General features: G+C 48.1%; 2 protein-coding genes across 2 annotated transcripts; one reads left to right on the top strand and one right to left on the bottom strand.

Annotated features, from left to right (window-relative positions):
- Positions 1–750: 750 nt before the first annotated feature.
- On the top strand, positions 751–5,331 carry LOC120670156 (glucan endo-1,3-beta-glucosidase 14-like). Its single transcript, XM_039950216.1, has 5 exons — positions 751–1,081; positions 1,212–1,800; positions 2,441–2,906; positions 4,297–4,486; positions 4,832–5,331. The coding sequence occupies exons 1-4, from the start codon at positions 1,009–1,011 to the stop codon at positions 4,378–4,380; spliced, it is 1,212 nt and encodes a 403-aa protein (XP_039806150.1). The 5' UTR covers positions 751–1,008; the 3' UTR covers positions 4,381–4,486; positions 4,832–5,331.
- Positions 5,332–5,949: 618 nt separating this feature from the next.
- Positions 5,950–17,337, bottom strand: LOC120670155 (protein DJ-1 homolog A-like). Its single transcript, XM_039950214.1, has 8 exons — positions 17,127–17,337; positions 16,820–17,023; positions 15,324–15,473; positions 15,048–15,230; positions 7,871–7,951; positions 6,652–6,852; positions 6,430–6,570; positions 5,950–6,335 (listed from the first exon to the last, which is right to left on the bottom strand). Exons 1-8 carry the CDS (start codon positions 17,295–17,297, stop codon positions 6,135–6,137), a joined length of 1,332 nt encoding a protein of 443 aa, XP_039806148.1. The 5' UTR covers positions 17,298–17,337; the 3' UTR covers positions 5,950–6,134.
- Positions 17,338–20,634: the final 3,297 nt, after the last annotated feature.

A 20,634-nucleotide genomic window follows, 5' to 3' on the forward strand; every position in this document is an offset into this window, starting at 1 on the left:
CGTTGCCTATATAATCAGCCAATGAATTATGACAGTTGTGCTAATAAGTCTATAATTATAACTGCAGAAAAATTACTATTGAAAATCAGCGTAAGTACCCCCCCCCTAAAATTGTCATCATTTTTACACGGTTTCTGGATGATTTACTTGATACAAAAATCACACCAGTTGCATAATAATTTTTCCATTGTTAAATATGTGATGTTTTAGACAAATTAATTAATTTTTTCGAAATGTTTGCTGTTTAGTTCCCAAAATTTTTTATAGAGTACCCATCACATCGAATTTTCGGACACATGTATGAGGCATTAAATACAGTTGAAAAAATAACTGATTACACAGTTTAACTGTAAATGACGAGACAAATTTTTTAAACCTAATTAGTCCATGATGATCGGACAAGTGCTTCGCGAACTAAACATGGCCTTAATATATTACGGAGTCCTTCTGTTTTATAATAAAAAATATTTTTTGCCCATGACACGTAAGATAACCTCTACTCTACATACAAAGCTTTCCAGGTTACCGCTAGAAAATTTCTATAACCGTGCCGGCACTCGTTGCACGAAACATTAAAGAAAAACTTACAAAGATTCCCTCAGGTTGTCACCACAGAACCTCCTGCAAATGATAGCTCGGCTGCTTTCACACACGTCCCAGTCGGTGAACTTGTTCCCCTCGAGCATCCGCCATTTTCCTTGCTCCAAAGGGCAACCACACAAATAAGCACGGCAACGACGGAACGGAGGAAGGCGGCAGAGGCAAACTCGATCGGCTAGCTCATCGGCTCCCATTCCATCCCGGCAACGCCCTCACCCAAGTAAAGAAAAGAATTATCGCCCAATTAGCTTAACCCAACCCCTCACCTACCTCCCCCCAACCTAGCTGAATTTCCGCAAGCCTTCCTCTGCACTTTGCCCGCCTATAAGTACCCGGCACCCTCCTGCCATCCTCCCTCCCCCTTCCCTCCTCTGCCCACTCGACCACGCCCAGCTCCATCGCACAACAATGGCAGCTGCATTGCTGTCGAAATCGCCGAGGCTTGTGGTCTGCGCCGTCCTCTGCATCTTTCTATTTCCAGGTACTGTGCAGATTCCGCTGCGTTCTGAATCCCGTTGCGATTGTCTGGCTAGTGCTGGCAATACAGGTTATTGTATAGAAAGAGAGATAGAGGCCTATTAATTTGGTATGCTCGATCGGAATGCGTGCAGAGGTCGGCGTGCTGCGGCGGGCGGCGGCGCTGGGCATCAACTACGGGCAGGTGGGGAACAACCTGCCGCCGCCGCCTCAGGTGGTGCAGCTGCTGTCCTCGCTGCGGATCGGCAAGGTGCGCATCTACGACGTGAACCCGCAGGTGCTGTCGGCGTTCGCGGGCACGGGCATCGAGCTCATCGTCACGGTCCCCGACGACCTGGTCCCGGGCATGGCCGCCAGCGCGTCCCAGGCGCTGCAGTGGCTCGCCGCCGGCGTGCGCCCCTACTTCCCGGCGACGCGCGTCACAGGCATCGCCGTGGGCAACGAGGTGTTCACGGGCAACGACGAGCAGCTCAAGGCCAGCCTCGTGCCCGCCATGCGCAACCTGCACGCGGCGCTCGCGCAGCTGGGCATGGACGCGTACGTGCGCGTGTCCACCGCCAACTCCCTCGCCGTGCTCGCCACCTCGTACCCGCCGTCGCAGGGGGTCTTCACGCAGGACGCCGCCCCCTACATGGCGCAGCTGCTGCGGTTCCTCGCCGACACCAGCGCGCCCTTCTGGATCAATGGCTATCCCTACTTCGCCTACAAGGATGACCCCACAAAGTGCGCATCCCTTCTGCTTCCACTTTTCACTCTCCTCGTCTTTTCTCTTCTGGATAAGTTTAATTTACTCCAATGCAACTCAATGAAAATTTGACTTGAATTCCATTGATAAATACATTGTACATTTGACATGTATTTTTTAGAAACGGGAATATATTAATATTTCAGCCGCTGCATGAAACTATGCATATAGCTGTTCATTATTACACTCGAAGTTCTTCCGAACACCAAAAAAGACGACTCAGTTTGAGAACCAAGCACAAAATTATCCATTGGAAATTCTATAACTAAAAGACCATCTATTGGAAGCGAAAAACTCCATAGCTGTAGTTTTAAGCACACGGCACCCCAGGGTAACTTGAGGTCGCTCGTTCTCCTTCTGCAGCAAAGCCCAAAAGCAGATCCAGTGTGTCCCTCGGAATATTACCTGCAAAGGAGTAGCAGCTCTGGAGTTGTTAAAAAACATGTCATTTCTACCTAACCAAATTGCCCAACAGACAGCCGAAGCTCCAACCAAAATTTTGTACATAAACTTCTTATTAAGCCCAATTAACCATCCATTAAACATATGGAGAATATTCATGGGTGGTGTAATTTGACATGTATGTTTGCTGACATGTACGACGTTCGATTCCTGCAGGGTGTCCCTGGACTACGCGCTGTCGAACCCTAGCCACGTCGGCGCCGTGGACCCCTACACGCACCTGCAGTACACGAGCATGCTGTACGCGCAGGTGGACGCGGTGACCTTCGCGGCGGCGCGGCTGGGCTACGGCAACGTGGCCGTGCACGTCTCCGAGACCGGGTGGCCGTCCAAGGGCGACGCCGACGAGGCCGGCGCCACCGTCGAGAACGCCCGCCAGTACAACCGCAACCTGCTCATGCGGCAAATCAGCGGCGAGGGCACGCCGCTGCGGCCCAAGCTCCGGCTCGAGGTCTACCTCTTCGCGCTCTTCAACGAGGACATGAAGCCCGGGCCGACCTCCGAGAGGAACTACGGGCTGTACCAGCCGGACATGAGCATGGTGTACAACGTCGGCCTCAACCAGCAGGCGACCACGTCGGCGGCGTCGCTCTCCCTCGCCACGTCGCCGGCCAGCAGGAGGGTGAGTACTAGTCCACATTAGGAGTACACAGATGTTGTCAGGATTGCAGATTCTAATCACATTAGGAAACGTCTTCAAGAGTTGAAGTAAGTAAGATCACAAACCATAGGATGGATCTCTTAAGCATAAAATTCGTAAAATAGTGTAATAATCAGGATTAAACACATGTAAGATAGAGCCGCACGCACATAGATTTTGACAACTACGACAGCACGACCTTAATTAACAGCCGTAGTCAATGTTTGCATGCATGAAAGCTAAGCTTTCTCAGAAATGCGCGTGGTATTACAGAACAGGGCCACTTCCTTTTCCGGCCAGATCATTCACAGTGATGTTTCCTTTTAAGATTAGCATCGTCCACCGGAAAACGTCACCCAGGAGACCACATGGGTGCACTACACATGTAGAGCACCGTTGGTCCAAGCTGGAATTGTTTTCTGCAACATGCATCATAGCCCCAACACAATCCAAAGTGGTCCATGGCCACATATGCACGGTGCATATCACTTGAAGTCCCTATCAAAACCCCACGAAATGAACCACTTGATCGATCCGATCCGTCGATCCTTTTCATACGCATCCATGATGCAGCTTTGCAACAAAGAAAGAAACAAGTCAGATGGAGCTGGCACGCAGCCTGGACAGTGTCTTCGGCAGCAGTTTATCATTGACCTTGCCGCACAGTTATTCCTCCCCCATGTTATCACTCAAAGTGCACGCATGGTATCAAAAACCTGCAAGGACCATCAACAAAAGTGGCCATTGCTTATAAAGATACCATATCCAATGACAGGGAAAAAATAGGCCATTTACACATGGTCGAGTTCACACCATATCTCCTTGGAACTTGGGGGAGGGGGAATTGCAATGTTACCTAGCTTGCACGAGTCAAATTTGTAAGGCCGTGTGTTCTTTTTAATATGTGATCATGTAGGAGCTCGCAAAGATTTCTATATATTCCTTGTGCATTTGCGCACACAAGAATAATTCCATAGTGTGCGCGCTTTTCGCATGGTTAGTGTCTTGCGGGGCAAACTTTCATGATTGAGCAATCGGCGTTAGGTGTCAATGGGATTCTTCCGGCGAAAGACATGCTGTAGTGTGGAGCAAAATGATATGGTTGACAATAATCAACTATAGGAAATCACCGAAAGTAGCGATGATTTTTTCTTGCTCCACAAAAGATAGGAGATGCATTATTCTTCATTGGTCAATTAGCACCCTGTAGTTTGATAGTGGAAATGCTTCTCTATGGGTTCCTGTAAAAAGAAACAATAATGAAAGATTTAGTATATATATTTTTATTCTAAAAAGAATTTAGATGCATTCTCTCTAACATTATACCGCTTTTGCGACATATCTAACAACACGCCGTTTATTTGTCACGCAGGATGTTAGGAAGGACTTTGCCGGCCTGTGTCTCGTCACATCTCTGGCCATCCTGCTTATCATCACCCAAGCTTTGCTCTTGTGATAGCAAAAGGCACCCAATGCCGGCCGACTGCAAGGCCAGCAAAATGGCCTTGCTTTTGGGGACCAAAAGCCTCTCCAAGACCAAAGGGGAGATGCACCATTCCAAGGTATATGGCCGTGGCCCCTCCTGGCATATTCATATGAGACCTTGCATATTGCATGACACAACATTGCATTGCCCTTGCCCAACCTCCTTTAATCTGCAGCTTTATATCACCAAGCCCCAACCATCAAGCAAGAAAAGGCCTCTTTTCCTAGCACCTTTTCACATGCCTCACCCATGGGACACCCCAAAAACATATGCTCAATCACAAAGAAAAGGGGGCTCATATGTTGTAAGATCACACCATAGGGCAGCTAGCCAATCTTTATTATTTGTTGCACACTTGCATTGCATGTATACAACTACTGAACTACAAGCTAATGGGGGTTCCTCTTTTGCCATTGAGCAGAGGAAAAGTTGGGAGGGGGCGATGTGGAAAGCACTATCTTGAGGACGGCAACAGCGTGTAAATATGAGGCCATTTTCTGGCGCGGCACGCGACTTTATTCCTTATTGGTTTCTTACCGAGGAGGAAGAACGAAGAAAACATTATGGGGTCGTCTGAGATTTATGTGACGAGGAGACGGCGGTGGAGGGGAGGGGAAGGGTGGTATGCGTCGCTTGCTTGGGCGCATGGCGTCCCTTTCTCATGGAAGCTTTATTCTCTTTGCCTTGCCCAACTGCGGGTTAGGCCTTGCTGATGCGAATTTATGTGTACATATCATTGATTCATTTATTTATTGGTAACTCTAGTTAGGTGATCATTCTTACCCGGGAGATCGGTGGAGATTAGGGGTAAATGGACGCGGGTGTAAATAAATGGGAACTTGGGGCATGTGCAGCCCCTTACTGTAATCAGTCAAAACTATATAGTTTCTTATTGAGATTATAATGTTCTTATTCTTTTTATGAATGAAAACCCAGCAATTATTCAGCTGCGAGTTCATCATAGTTTCTGTTCAGTTCAGCTGGCTTGTCAGCCAGCCAGCCAGCAGTGTTTTTTTCCCACACCAAATCAGTATCAGCCACCAGCCATCAGTACTTTTCTCAAACAATGTTTGAAGGGGATGAATAAAACCCAAGCTTAGGCCTAGAAAGCTTAAGGGCTAGAAAAGCCTAAGGGCGGTACAAGATATTCACCGCAACTAAGGTTACTAAGCTACTAGCTCATCAGAACCATATAAAGCTAATAAAGTACTCACTCCGTCCCAAATTATTAGTTGTTTTAATTTTACATGCATAAATTTTGCTATACACCTGTATATATATTGTCTAAATCCATAGCAAAATCTATATATCTAGAAAAGCTAAGACGACAACTAATAATTTGGAATGGAAAGAATAGTATACAATGTTAATCATACATACAGAAAACCCAGTTCCAACATCTAATGAGCGCATCAGAATGTCTGCATCCTCACTCAGCCCTCACAGATACAGCCAGTTCACAGTTCATTGTAGACAGACTTGAAGTAAGCGGACCGAATAGCAAAAATATTTTCATACAAGGTGAGACTTTTATGATCAGGAATCATCTAAATGCATGTTCGCATCAACTTTATTGCATATTAAACTCATTACACGGTGTCATGTTATTGTAGCTAAAAGGGCCTTAAAGTACATTCCACTCAAGCGAAGAACATAGCATGCCTCATATTCACAAGAAATTCGTACTCCAGGAACCTAATACATACCAACTGAAGTTACTGAACTCAAACGAAAACCATGGTTTTGGCAAGCTCGAGGGCCCTCTCCCGGCCAAAGAGTTTCTCCACTATGGCAAGCGAGAATTCCATAGAAGTGCCTGGACCTTGGCTTGTGATCAGGTTGCTGTCGACAACAACTCTGTTCTTGCATTCGCTTTGGTCCGCAAGTTTGTTCCACATAGCAGGATAAGATGTAGCCTTCTTTCCCTGGCATAGTAATCAGGAAGTGTTAAGTACCAAAAACATTTCTGCATGTTTTCTCTGCTAGGATAGTAGGGCTTATGTTTGTCTCGTACTATACCTTTAGAAGGCCATGTGGTTCAAGTGTGATTGCAGGAGAGGCACATATGGCACCATACAATTTGTTTGCCTCAGCTTGCTTCTTGATCAGACCGATCAGTTTATCAGATTTTGCATAAGCTTCAGCACCACCAAGACCACCCTATCAAAAAGTATTTGAATGTCAGAAGATTTTGGGAGTTAAATGCTACGAGTTCAGGGAAAATTGATCTGTCCAACTTACAGGAAGCAGAATTAGATCAAATTGCTTCTTAAGAGCATCATCCAACAGCACATCAGCAACCATCTTCACTTTCCGGGATGCAACAACCTCCAACTTGTCTTCCAATGAAGCGACTACAACATTTGCTTTCGCCCTGCGCAGAATGTCAATGATCATAGCTGCCTCCATCTCCTCTGTCCCATTAGCAATTGGTACAAGAATCTGCGCAGGCAATCACCAAAATAAACTTTGAAATACATATTTGAACCCAGTTTCCTCTGCAACAGCCAACAGCAAAGTAAAAGCTAACAAGCAACAATGCTATGCGTCTCCTGTAAGGACGACTGCTAGCTCTAATAACAAAATGCCTCACTGTGGAAAGTGTGATGAAATTTATAGATATTTGACGTATTTCATTTGTAGATATTTGACATATTTCATTTCTTTATTTCTAGATTGGTCCCATGAATAAAACACAAAAAGATTCATAAATCAACAGAAAACATTGTTATTATGTTTGTTATATTCTGATACTTATCACAAATATAATGTAACAAAACAAATGGCCGACGATATGTTCAGAGACACCAGAAGACAGTAGATGTCACTTTCCACTTAGGCACTTAGGAAAAAAAACATGCATGGGGTTATTTTGACAGAATACAGTAAATAGTATAACAAAGACACCATGTAACAATAAACACATGTGATAGCTATGAATGAACTTTTCCTGATCTATAGAAAGGGCGAACTATTGATAACAATGACTTGTGGATGACCAAGACCAAAAATAATGTATAATAAATAAATAGAACTCAACAAATAAAATGAAGGGGTCGTAGTAATTTACAGAACCTCAATCGTTGGAAGTGGCCACTATAATACAATCTTTTTTTAGGGCTACTATGGTATAATCTTTAATAATGCCCAAAATCATGAATACGTAATCATTGGGTACTTAATCAATCTCCTCTAATAGCCCCTGCTTCGTCCTTACCATAAATCACAGAAAGGATCACAATATCTGTGAGAAATATTTTCTCCAAGGAAAAGCAAGTTACATACGGTGCAGCTATGTGCTGTTGTGCCACGTGCCCCACGTGGCATGAGTCCCAAAAAAATTACTCACTACTTATATTAGTTATCTGGTTTCACTAGGAATCACAAAACTGCACATGGCATGAAGCACGAGGAAATGAATGCCAACTCAAAGAAATAGGCCAACACTAACAATGCTTACATTAGGTGTTTCACCAACATTCCAACTAGTTGAATTCAGCTCTTTCATAGAGAATTCCACACCATGCTGAGGGCGCATAACCTGAAAGGATGTAATCACTTAGTCCAGTAGTAAACAGCAGCAGCAACAATAGCAAAAAAAAAATAAAGCGAAAAGATGTTCAAATGTTAACAGAAACAACTATTGCATCAAAAGTATATTGACGTCATGTTAAACAAAATTCAAAAATGGAGGGAAGTCATAAACAAATACAACACCACTAACAACAAAACATTTTCATCCCAAGCAAGCTGGGATAGGCTATCATAAATGTTAAGGGAATAATAGACAGGGTACTTGAGTGATAATAGACAGGCTATCATCCCGGAGCGCGCGGCTAGGGCGACGGGGGTCCTGGCGGCCGGGAACGGCAGGAGCGGCGGGGTCCCCGATGGCCGGGAGTGGCAGGGGCGGCGGGATTACCGGCAGCCAGGAACGGCAGGGGCGGCGGGGTCCCCGGCGGCCGGGAGCGCCACCGCGAGGCGCGCCACCAGCACCGCGCGCTCCGCCTCCGCGCCCCGAAGCGGCGCCCTGCAGATGTGCGGTACAGGCCGCGTGCGACGCCCAGAGGCGACCTGACGGGCGGGGTCCCCGGCGGCAGGGGCGGCGGGGTCCCCGGCGGCAGGGGCGGCGGGGTCCCCGACGGCCGGGAGCGGCAGGGGCGACAAGGGTCCCTGTTAGATATATAGTTGTATTTGTGCTTGTATTGTGTTTCTTGTAACCCAAGCCTATACGGCCTATATAATGAAAGGTCACCCCCCTTCCTAGGGTGTGTGTGGTGTTTGCCAATTCTCTACATGATATCACGAGTCCGGGGCCCTCCCCTTGCCCAGCCGTGCGCCCCCCTCCCTTCCGCTGCCCTAGCCGCCGTCCAGGGGCCTCCTCCCCATTGGCGCCACCCATCCTTCCCTTCCCTGCGCCCTCCCTGGGCGCCCAGCACCTCTCCCCTGCGCCCTAACCCTAGGGCGCCCCCTCCTCCTTCCCTGCGCCCTCCTGGGCGCCACCACACCAGCCGCCGACCCTTGCTGCGTGGTCCAGATTACATCTGCAATCATGTCGACCTCCTCTGCGACATCAGCGGCGTCTTCTCCCTCCTCTGGCGCCCCCTCCATGCCCTCCGCTGCGGATGCATCGGCAGGCGCCATCTTCCTCCACCCCTACGCTACGATCAACGTCAAGGCGCACGTTCCCATCGAACTGGAACTGTACAACGCCAACTATGGCAAGTGGTCGGCCTTCTTCAAGGCGATGTGCGGCAAGTTCAGGCTCCTTCACCACATCGACGGATCCGTCCCCCCTCGCCGCACTGATCCTGCTTGGGAGCAGGTTGACTGTTGCGTCCGCACATGGCTCTACGGCTCCGTCTCTCAAGATGTTCTAGACTTCACCATGGCCGAAGATCAGACGGTGCGGCAGCTCTGGGTTGCCATCTCCAACAAGTTTCAGGCCAACTAGGCTCCCCGCGCCATCTTCCTAAGCGAGGACTTCCACTCCATGACTCAAGGCGACCTATCTGTCATGGACTTTGGCAAGATGATGAAGCTAGCTGCTGATGCCCTGCGTGAGGTCGGTCATCCTGTGTCCGAGCCCACATTGGTGCTGAATTTACTTCGTGGCATCCACCCCAAATTCAGCAACACCAAAGACATCGTCGCCGGCACCAAGGACATCTCCTTTGATGAAGCCCTTAATCAGTTCGCCCTCAAGGAGCTGCGCATGGCCAACGAGGCGAAGGTGCTGTCCTCCACAGCGCTGGTCGCTGCCACCACGAGCTGCGGATCTTCCTGCCGCTCATCCTCTTCCGCTGCACCGCCACCGCAGCAGCAACCACAGCAGCAGCGCCGGCGCAAGAAGAAGGGTGGCAATGGCAGTGGCAGCGCCCCCCAGCAGCAGCAGCAGTTCCGCGGGCCTACTCCCACCAGCCCGTGGTTCTGTTTCTCTCCGTGGGGCGCTCCAGGAGGTCCGGGCGGGTCCTCCGGAGGTGGTGGCGGCTCCTGGCGCGGTCAGGGCTTGCTGGGGCCTCCTCCTCAGCAGGCCTACACTGCTTTCGCGCCGCTACAATACTCCACCCCACCCCAGCACCAGCAGCAAACATGGGACCAGGCGGGTCTCATTGCGGCGCTACAGCAGATGCAGCTGCAGGGCTCCTCCCCATGGGTGATGGACTCCGGCGCCTCCACCCACATGCACTCCTCGGATGGTATACTTCTCTCTCGCTCACATACTTCGCATGTTTCTATTTCAGTAGGCAATGGCTCACATATTCCCGTAACGTCTAGAGGTCATTCTGTCCTAGCCACCGCTGCCTCAAATTTTGCCCTTAATAATGTTCTCATTGTTCCTTCTATCGTTTGCAACCTCCTGTCTGTTCGTCAATTCACCCGTGACAACAGCTGCTCGATAGAATTTGATGCCTTTGGTTTTTCTGTGAAGGACCTCAGGACGCGGCGCGTGATTCTTCGCTGCAATAGTGATGGCGACCTATAGACCATATCCGCTGCTACTCCTAGCACCGCCCAAGCCCTCCTTGCTGCATCGTCGTCGCTATGGCATCAGCGTCTTGGTCACCCGGGGTCTTCAGCCATTGTTAGCCTTAGAAACAGTCATTCTATAGCTTGTAATAAATCAGACAGCACACTTTGTCACGCCTGTCAGCTTGGCAAGCATGCTCGTCTCCCTTTTGCTACCTCTACTTCACACACTGTTTCTCCTTTTGAGATTATTCATTGTGATGTTTGAACATCTCCCGTTCCTAGCATATCAGGCTACTCGTATTATTTGGTTTTGCTGGATGATTTCTCCCACTTTTGCTGGACTTTCCCTCTCCATCGAAAGTCTGATGTGCAGTCACTTAGTTGATTTCATTGCCTACGCTCGTACACAGTTTGGCCTTCCTATTAAATGCTTTCAGGCTGATAATGGAACTGAGTTTGTCAACAAGTCCACCATAACTCACCTAGCAGCTCATGGGATCTTGTTTCGACTCTCTTGCCCTTACACCTCACCCCAGAACGGCAAGGCCGAGCGTGTCCTTCGTACTCTTAATAATTCCGAGCGCACACTGCTCATTCATGCATCCATGCCACCCCCATACTGGGCTGAGGCCCTTGCAGTAGCCACATATTTGCTAAATCTCCGTCCTTCATCATCCATTAGTGGTGAAGTCCCGTATACGCGCCTCCATCGTACGTCTCCCTCCTACGATCATTTACGTGTCCTCGGGTGTCTTTGCTACCCAAACCTGCAGGCTACTTCCCCACACAAGCTAGCTCCTCGCTCGACTGCATGCATTTTTTGGGGTATCCATCTTCTCACAAAGGGTATCGCTGCCTTGATCTCACTACTAGGCGCGTCATCATCTCACGCCATGTCGTATTTGATGAATTTTCCTTTCCCTTTGCTCGGGATCCTCCTTTGCCTCAGTCCTCTCTAGATTTCCTCCTCGATGATGTTTCGGATATTGTGCATTGTCCTACTAACCATGCGACAGGTTCGACGCGTCTGAGTTCTACACCTCCAGCGGTAGCTCCATCCTCCATGGATGTTGAGCAGCCGCACTCAGCTCCAGCGGCAGCTCCGTCCCCCATGGATGTTGAGCAGCCCGCTCCCTGCTACTAGTCCCGACGGGCGTGGTCTCGTGCCCCCGTCAGGATCTGCTTCGACTACGGGCGGGCGTCTTCCTGTTGGCGCCCCTGTGCAGGCTGCACCTGCGCCTACAGGGCCTGCTGCAGCGCCTGCTGCTCCACCAGTGCCTGCAGGGCCTGCGGCAGCGCCTGCAACCCCTGTTGTTGCACCTGCGCCTACTGCAAGGCCTGCTGCTCGGGCTGGTCGCTTCGGCACTGTCTACAGTCGCCGTCCCGTCAACGGTCCCCTCCCCGTTCGACGGTATGGTGCTACGGCTGCTGGACTTCAGCCGCCTGCGCCTCCTCCTCAGCCGATGCGCGGCCCTTCACCACCGCCTACTCTACGACGGCTGACTCGTCTTCAGTCTGGTACCATACAGCCTGTCTGTCAATTATCGAAACTTGTCTGCTGATCATGTCGTTGCTTCTCCTATTCCGAGCAATTATCACAGTGCGCTTGCTGATCCCAGCTGGCGAGCAGCTATGGCAGATGAGTTTCAGGCCCTGATTGACAATGGTACTTGGCGTCTTGTTCCTCGGCCCCCCGGTGCTAATGTTGTGACAGGAAAGTGGATTTTCAAGCATAAGTATCATTCTGATGGTTCCCTTGCTCGTCACAAAGCTCGTTGGGTTGTTCGGGGATTCTCTCAGCAGCATGGCATTGACTATGATGAGACATTCAGTCCGGTTGTTAAACCAGGTACCATCCGGACAGTTTTGAGTATTGCAGCCTCACCACTGGCCTATTCATCAGCTAGATGTCAAGAATGCTTTTCTCCATGGTCATCTTGATGAGAGTTTATTGCCAGTAGCCTCCAAGTTTTGTTGATCCAGCCCTTCCTGATCATGTTTGCCTTCTGCAAAAGTCACTTTATGGCCTGAAGCAGGCCCCTCGTGCTTGGTACCAACGGTTTGCTACGTATATTAAACAGCTTGGGTTTGTCGCCTCGGTCTCTGACACGTCCTTATTCATCTACAAGGATGGCGCCCACATTGCTTATCTGTTACTGTATGTGGGTGATATTGTGTTGACTGGCTCGTCTACCGATCTGCTTCATGACATTATTGGTCGTCTTCACACTGAGTTTGCTATGACTGATCTTGGGGCTCTTCATCACTTCCTGGGTATATCAGTTACTCGTTCTTCAGATGGCTTGTTTCTATCACAGCGTCAGTATGCCTTGGATCTCCTTCAGCGTGCTGGTATGAGTGAGTGTCACTCTACGAGGACGCCAGTTGACACCAAAGCGAAACTTTCAGCTATAGATGGAACACCAGTTGCTGATCCCTCTGAGGACAGGAGTTTGGCGGGAGCTTTACAGTACCTTACTCTCACTCGTCCTGATCTTGCATATGCTGTTCAGCAAGTCTGTCTCTTTATGCATGATCCTCGCGAGCCTCATATGGCGCTCGTGATGCGTATCCTACGATATGTGAAGGGCACGCTGACTTCTGGTCTTCACATCAGCGCTGGACCGATCGATACACTTACAGCCTACACAGATGCAGTCTGGGCTGGCTGTCCTGACTCCAGGCGATCTACTTCAGGATACTGTGTTTTTCTTGGCGACACTTTGGTTTCGTGGTCATCCAAGCGACAAACTACAGTGTCTCGTTCTAGTGCTGAGGCTGAGTACAGGGTTGTGGCCCATGCTGTGGCTGAGTGTTGCTGGTTGCGCTTCAGGAGCTTCACATTCCCCTCTCGAAGGCTACGCTCGTCTACTGCGACAACGTCAGTGTTGTTTATATGACAGCCAATCATGTCCATCATCGACGAACAAAGCACATCGAGATTGACATTCACTTCGTCCGCGAGAAGGTGGCTTTAGGACAAGTTCGTGTTCTTCATGTGCCATCTTCACATCAGTTTGCTAACATTATGACTAAGGGTCTTCCTGTACAGTTGTTTACTGATTTTAGGTCCAGTCTTGGAATCCGACAGGCTTCCCCGGCAACTGAGGGCGGGTGTTAGATATATAGAGTTATATTTGTGCTTGTATTGTGTTTCTTGTAACCCAAGCCTATACGACCTATATAATGAAAGGTCACCCCCCCTCCTAGGGTGTGTGGTGTTTGCCAATTCTCTACAGTCCCGACGGCCGGGAGCGGCAGGGGCGGCGAGGTCCCCGGCGGCCAGGAGCGGCACGGCGGCACCATGGCCGGCGCGGCAGCGCTCCCGGTAAGATGAAGCAGCAGTGGGCAGGACAACGTTTGACTTTTTCTTTTTTCTCCTCCAAAGGGGTACGGGAATCGCATAACCGGTGGCATGGTGGGTAATTCTGACCAACTCCAGTAGCTCCTAGATTTAGTGGAGCACCTCTTGAGGAGCTCCACAAAAAGGGTGGAGTGGAGCTAATATTTGGTGGAGTGGAGTGGAGCTGACTAGGGTGTTTGGATATTTTTTCTTGAGTGGAGCTAGATTTGGTGGAGTAGAGTGCTCCCAAACACCCCCTAAAGCTGGATAGAAGGCCCATCGAACCAGCCCAACCTGAATCTCAACATGCCTCGTCTGCTCATCCACCACCTGCCGCCGCCTCTGCTCCTCCTCTGCTGCCTAGGCCGCCACTCGCTCCTGCCTCCTCCACTGCCCAAGCCACCGGCTCCACCACGCACCCGCTCGCCTCTGCCTCCTCCTTCGCTGACCAGGTCGCCTCCCACACCCACCCATGCTTCCTCCTCTGCTGCCGTCATGCCGTCACCGTCGCCCTCACCCTTGCCCTCACCGGCGTGGGCCAATGCCCCAGCCGCCTCCACCGCCACCCACCCTAGCCTCTCCCGCGGCGCATCCCTGCCTCCTCCGTCATCGCCACGGGCCGAGATCCCTGCTGCAGCAGCCGATATCTGAGCCTCTGCTACCATCCCAGCCCGCCCGCACCGCCTAGGGCACTGCCTAACCCCTAGGCGAGGCAGAACCCCTCCGCCCAGCGACTATGCACACCTAGGAATGCCGCCTTGTGGAACATTAATTTTAATTTCGTTTTTACTAGTCAATTTTGTAATAGGGTGTCAATTTTGTAATAGGGTGGTGCATAAGTGTGCTAAGCAGGTCTCTTGTGTAATAAGATGTGAGTGCTGTCAATTAACGGAACCTCTTTGGTTCTCAAAACACAATGGAAATATTTATGTTAAATCATGACCCTTCCCATGATATCAAATAATACTAACAAGGGTGTCTTGATTGTTAAATGAAAATCCATGAAGAATATTCATCCTAAATATTTGATGGGATACAAAATTATAAATATTTTTCCTACCAATTTAGCAGGGGAGTGTAAATTATTAAACAAGATGGTGAACAGGATGATCCAACTCTACATTATCTGAACTCTAGACAGTATGACTCTAAAAGCAAACAAAATAAAATACTTTTTGTAAGGAAACAATAAAGCACTGTAAAATGCCTAGTACAGCACAAAATGAAAATGTGAATTTTTCAGCAGCGTAAAATCGATGCAATTGACAACAAAGATAATGAATTCCCAACAAATAAATGCAGTGTTTAAAGAAACTCCTACCATCAGCCCAGCAACTTCTTCAGCCTTTTCCTTCCCATATAGTTGCTCAACCAAAACAACAGAATACTCCATGGCTGTTCCTGGCCCGCGGCTGGTAACACACTTCCCATCAATCTGCACCCTTGATTCCGCAGCATGCACCTCTGAAGGAAGTTTATCCATGAATGAAGGATAACATGTTGCCTGTCAAAACGTTAGAATAAGCTTTAACCAAGTAGTGGGTGTTGACACACTACATCACAATACTGAAAAAAGGATGAAAATTGAAAAGACTACCTTTAAGCCATTAAGCAAACCCCATGTTCCTAGAGCCACAGCTGGTGCAGCACATATCGCAGCATAAAGCTTGCCCTTCTCTACATGTTTTCTAACCACATTCTCCAAAAGTTTGCAGTCTCTAAAAGTGGAGGCCCCAGGCATCCCCCCCTGCACAAATACATCAAATAGCTCCAAATATCAGATTATAGTGTTTGGACAAGAGGGCTATAAGAATTTCTAGGGTTTCATTTATCTTATGGGCTATTCAAATACTCCCTGTACAAGTAAGCACTTAATTGGAAAAGTTCCATTAATATCAACAGCTTTAATTGTATCTAGAGAGAGAGAGAGAGAGATGTAATATAAATGTCAAGCATGATGCCAGGCAGTTGCATACATAATGCAACAGCAGATCTGTAGGAGCCATGCATGAAGATTGAAAAATGATAGAAGACAGAACAAGTTCTGCTTCACACAGAATATACATTGTTCCAGAGGTCTTAAACATCAGATAAGTTATGGATCTTAGTTAATCGGATATCATCTTAGGTAAACCAGATCAACTCCCATAGTAAAATATGATGCGGTAATTAATAGATGCATCTTTTTGTTGCAAGATTATAATCCATGTCTCCGTACCCTCTCAGATAAGGATAAGACTTTTATCAGTATATTAGAATCTGGTATTTATCAGATTTAGACAATTAGTCATCTAGATGAAGATCATCCTAGAACCAATTTTCACCATTTCCATCCTAGGTCTATTTCACTCGTTCCACATTTCTCATCCAGTTTAGCCAAGCAAACTTGTCGCATTGTCACATATTCACCCACAGGTAAATGACCCATTTGATGCAGCACTGCAGCAGTAAATCAAGGTATTCTGAGGCTGTTCAATTTTTTAGGGCAGAGAACAAGTAACGAATATAACAAATAATATAACCATTAACAACAAGCTTATGAGTGCAATTACAAAAGTTGTCGCGGCTTTCTCTCAATACGTATTCACAGATTTATCCTATTTTGTTTGTAGGAAAAATATTTAGTTTGAATACACATCTTAAAGGAGGCAGCAAGTAATGAATTCCTCTTTTAGCTAATTAGGGCAAGAGCAATAACAGAATTCCAGCGTGTCCATGTTTAATATTAGTACTCCCTCTGTTTTAATATATATGACATTTAGGACAATTTCGTTGAAAAATGAACTAATTAGCTTGTCCCAAACGTCATATATCTATAAATGAAGGGAGCAGATTTAAAAACAGCTACGTCATGTTATGCTCTCTGTTCAGCTGTTGTTCTGCGTATAAAGTTATACACACATGGTCTGAATCCACAGCCACTCGATTCAATTTCGTCATTATCGAATTGACAGGAGTTTCGTTTGCATCATACGGGAAACAAAATTAAAATGCCCCAACCGAGCACAACCAACTCCGATTCACTTCCATTTTGCAAAGAACAAAACATAAGAGGGACCGCAGCGGGCACAGGGAAGGCAAGAGGTAACTCACGGGGAGAGAGATGAGGTCGAATTCGGCGTCGGCGATGTCGGCGAGGAGCGCGTCGGCGGCGAGCTTGACGCCCCACGCCGCCGCGACGGTGGCGGAGCCCGGCTCGACGGATGCGACGGCGACGTCGGCACCCGCGCGCCGGAGCACGTCGATGGTGATGACCGCTTCCATCGGCTCCGTCCCGTTCGCGATGGGGACCAGCACCTGCGACAGCAATCCGACCGTTCCCCCCGCACCAGTCAGGACACATCGGGGGGCACAGGAGGTACCGAGTATGCGGGAGAGAGTGAGAGAGAGGGGAGCTTGCCTTCTTTGGGGCCGGGGCCGACGCCATGGCCTGGGGGGGCGAGGACGCGAGCGCGCGGGCTAGGGTTTGGAGGCGGCGGACGAGCGCAGGTGGGGAGTGGTGGGAGCCGGAGGAGGGGGCGCCTGGGGTTTTGGAGAGGGGGAGCGCGGAGGCGAGGGGCCGTGTGGCCATTTCCTTTGGGGTGCCGTGCTTGCTCGTTATTCCTCGCTTTCGCGGTGGTGTTCTAGAACCGCGGACACCGTGGGCGTTTCAGCCATTCTGGTGGATGCGGGTGGATGAGCAATTTTTTAGATAATACTGTATTGTTCTAATCGAAAATCACAGAAATTAATGCTGAAAATTTTAAGTGCATTTCTAGAATTTGAACATAAAATTAGTGTGGATAGGAAATATCGTAATTGCCTCTACACACAAAGAAACAGCTAGTCTAAGAACAGCAGTAACCATTACAGACATATATGATTTTAAAGAACTAAAAAAAGTTACCATCGTCCACATTTTAGAGTCTAGAATGTTCCGGCAGAAAGAAATCACATCATATCGCTAGTCGCTAGGAGCTTCAGATTTTTTTAAAAAAATGGCCATATCTGCACATAGGTGCTCAGACCAGCAATGAATGGTGGATGGATGAGAGCACCTAGGAGTACGTGGGGAATGCTAGTTGGCGAGCGTTCATCGCCAGCGAACATGTACACTCTTTACTGTTCTTCTTCCTCCTTCCTTCTTCCTCCCGTCGCCCCCGCCGTCGACCGCCTCCTCCAGCTCCAGCGGCCTCTGTCGCCTCCGCCGCCGCCCTTCCTAACCGAGCCCACCACCGCGCCGTCTTCTCCTCGCCCTGCCGCTGGCCACCGCCCAACGCTTGTCCGGCCCCGCCCGGCTGGCGGCGCTCCCGCACCGCTGCGCCCTCCACCGGCCAACCCACCTCCACCGCTGGGCCGCCACCACCCCCGGCCCCCTCCTCTATGGCCGGTGGACATGGAGCCAATCCCCTCCTCTAACAATCCGGAATCTAAGGCCGCCGCCTCCCGCTACCACTCCGTCCGCCGGCGATCTCGCCAGCGGCCGCTTCGCCCACCTCCCACCCTGCCTAGCCGCCCCCTCCCCCTCCCCCTCCCCCTCCCCCTTCCCCTAGCGCGAGGTTGAAGACGGGCCGTGGTAGCAGCACACACGCGCCATATAAGAAATTTGGGAGTACGTGCTGTTGTGTGTTTAATTTGTGAATTTTTTGAATGCTACAATTGCATTTAAATTGGGACAGAGGGAGTACAGCTAGCCTGCGTCGGTGACGACTGGGCTGTCGTGGGCTGAAGGTCATCAGCCACAGAAGGTCTAACTAGTTAATGGACTCTTTAAAAAAAATCGACAAGATCCTTTCATCTCTACAATAGTCGACTGTGAAGAAGGGTTTTTTGAATGTAGATTGGAATTTACATTTTAGTTATTGTATCACAAGTAGAGCTATTTTTATTATGGGTTTATAGTACCGTTGCTAATGCTACCGAGTTTCAATGCAAAGTTATTATTTTGACGCATATATGTAGACCATCCAACCAAATTACAGGTAAAGTTTGTTTATTTTACAAATAGTTATCTTAAGAGCTAAAGGGAAACATGAGAACTACATTAACAACCCCTGACTTTGAGATACATTGAAATTACATGAGCAAAAGGTTATGATTTTCACTCTACTTGTTGCATAGACTACGATATATTATGCAACATGGTGACACTATCAACCTTTGAAGTAAACAATCTATTGCGAACTAAGTAGTGGCACGTACGGCTACATGTACTGTCAACATACACCGCTCTAAACCTAACACATTTTAGATAATTGAAATAGTTGGTTACTAGGTTGTCTAGTAGTACTAGCTCAACCTAACACATCTTAGGTAATATTGAAATAGTTGGTTACTAGGTTGTCTAGTAGTACTAGCTCTGAGAGTATTTTGATGGTATAGCTCCGTGTAAGGATGACTAGTAGTACGGGCTCTGAGAGTACTGTGATGGTCCAGCTCTGTCATAAGCCACCACCTCCACCATAGTACTAGGATGCAGGGGTGAAACTAAATGTGCCTTCCCTGGTGCACATGAACCGTGGTGAAAAATATGTTTTCTAATAGTTAATTGAATTTTACCATATAAACTATAGTAGCTTCGGTGTTTGCAATGGAGAATGAATCGGGATCAAAATCATCTTGGTTTCGCCACTGCTAGGATGTAGGGGTGTCAATTAGTGACCCTTAGATGCACTCCTTAGTTCAAAATTTTGTATTATTTCTTCAAAATAAAATCTTATTTTAGAAAATTTGTACAAAACTTTGAACTAAAGAGGGTTGGAGGTGCACCTAATGGTCATCAATTTGCACTCTACTAGGATGGTCCAGCACCTTCACAAAACTCTCCTACAAATGTGGTTCTTTACATGTGTTTGTGTTTGAGAATCTTAATTGCAAATGGCTTCAACATTTTACAATGCGAATGGTTGTGTTGAAGTAATAATTCTCTTGAAGGTACTTCAAGGTGATATATGGGGCTGAGTTTTTAGTTGATGGGATTAATTTGCACATATATGCATTTTCGGTTAATGTTACATAAGAAATATTGTTTCACTACACTATTGCAGTCAAGATTTTGCAAATGCAACGTTTTTTATAGGCAAAGTTTGGTAGGCCACATATTAAATGTAAATAATTGTTTGCAAACCACAGGACTTAAGTTTCAATTCCTAGTGTTTTATAAAGTGGTGTTATACAATAGAATTGTTGCATGCATAAACAAGTTTGAGCATTCATTCTGCTGGTATTTTTTCAGCAGTATTTGATCCTTCTTTGGTGTGAACGATGGGCAATGTACACCTGCAACATTTTGATGAGCAGTTTGTAATTCCACTAGATCTACAAAAAGCATCATAATCTAATTATTTCAGTCAGTCTCAAGAAGAATATTGCTTGTCCTAAAATTTTTTGAGAAGTTGACGATCAACCCTCAACTGTGAAAAATGTAGTAAACCCAATTTTTGGACATTCTTATCTCTTCGGTGCACATGTATGCCTTACAATGGGCCACAAAAATCCGAGGGTCTAACAAGCTGTGAAACTCACGGCTGATAATTTCAAGCTCATTACAATTCTCCATAAATCAAAGGCCGGATCGGATGAGGTCTTGCCTCAAAAGGATTGGTACATGCTGGATTTTGCACAGCCAGGCTGTGGATAGGGAGTCAGGGCTCGACCCGTGTGGATAATAAGGGATTGAAAGGGTTGCCTATTTGACATCTCGAGTCAGTAGGGAGAATCGGTGCAAGCACGCAACGCATGAGTAGGGTTGGGCACCGCCGCTGCTCGTGTCCAAGATTCGTTGCCACTTTAAGGGGCGGCACGACGCTCATCACCAAGATCTGCCACGCTACAGGAGGCACCCAGCGCTCATCTCCAAGATCCTTCTCTGATTCCTACCATCTTCCTCCATGCCCATCTCTTCTTGGCAGTACGCCATAGCTCCTCCA

This window comes from Panicum virgatum, chromosome 4N (assembly GCF_016808335.1).
Source record: "Panicum virgatum strain AP13 chromosome 4N, P.virgatum_v5, whole genome shotgun sequence".
In the NCBI taxonomy this organism is placed as follows: domain Eukaryota; kingdom Viridiplantae; phylum Streptophyta; class Magnoliopsida; order Poales; family Poaceae; genus Panicum; species Panicum virgatum.

Coding starts and splice junctions, on each gene's coding strand:
- LOC120670156 (XM_039950216.1), top strand. CDS start 1,009: ATGGCAGCTGCATTGCTGTCGAAATCGCCGAGGCTTGTGGTCTGCGCC. Junction 1,801..2,440: donor TACAAGGATGACCCCACAAA/GTGCGCATCCCT, acceptor CGATTCCTGCAG/GGTGTCCCTGGACTACGCGC. Junction 2,907..4,296: donor CGTCGCCGGCCAGCAGGAGG/GTGAGTACTAGT, acceptor TTTGTCACGCAG/GATGTTAGGAAGGACTTTGC.
- LOC120670155 (XM_039950214.1), bottom strand. CDS start 17,297: ATGGCCACACGGCCCCTCGCCTCCGCGCTCCCCCTCTCCAAAACCCCA. Junction 7,952..15,047: donor AAGAAGTTGCTGGGCTGATG/GTAGGAGTTTCT, acceptor ACATCCTTTCAG/GTTATGCGCCCTCAGCATGG. Junction 6,853..7,870: donor ATGTTGGTGAAACACCTAAT/GTAAGCATTGTT, acceptor TTGCCTGCGCAG/ATTCTTGTACCAATTGCTAA.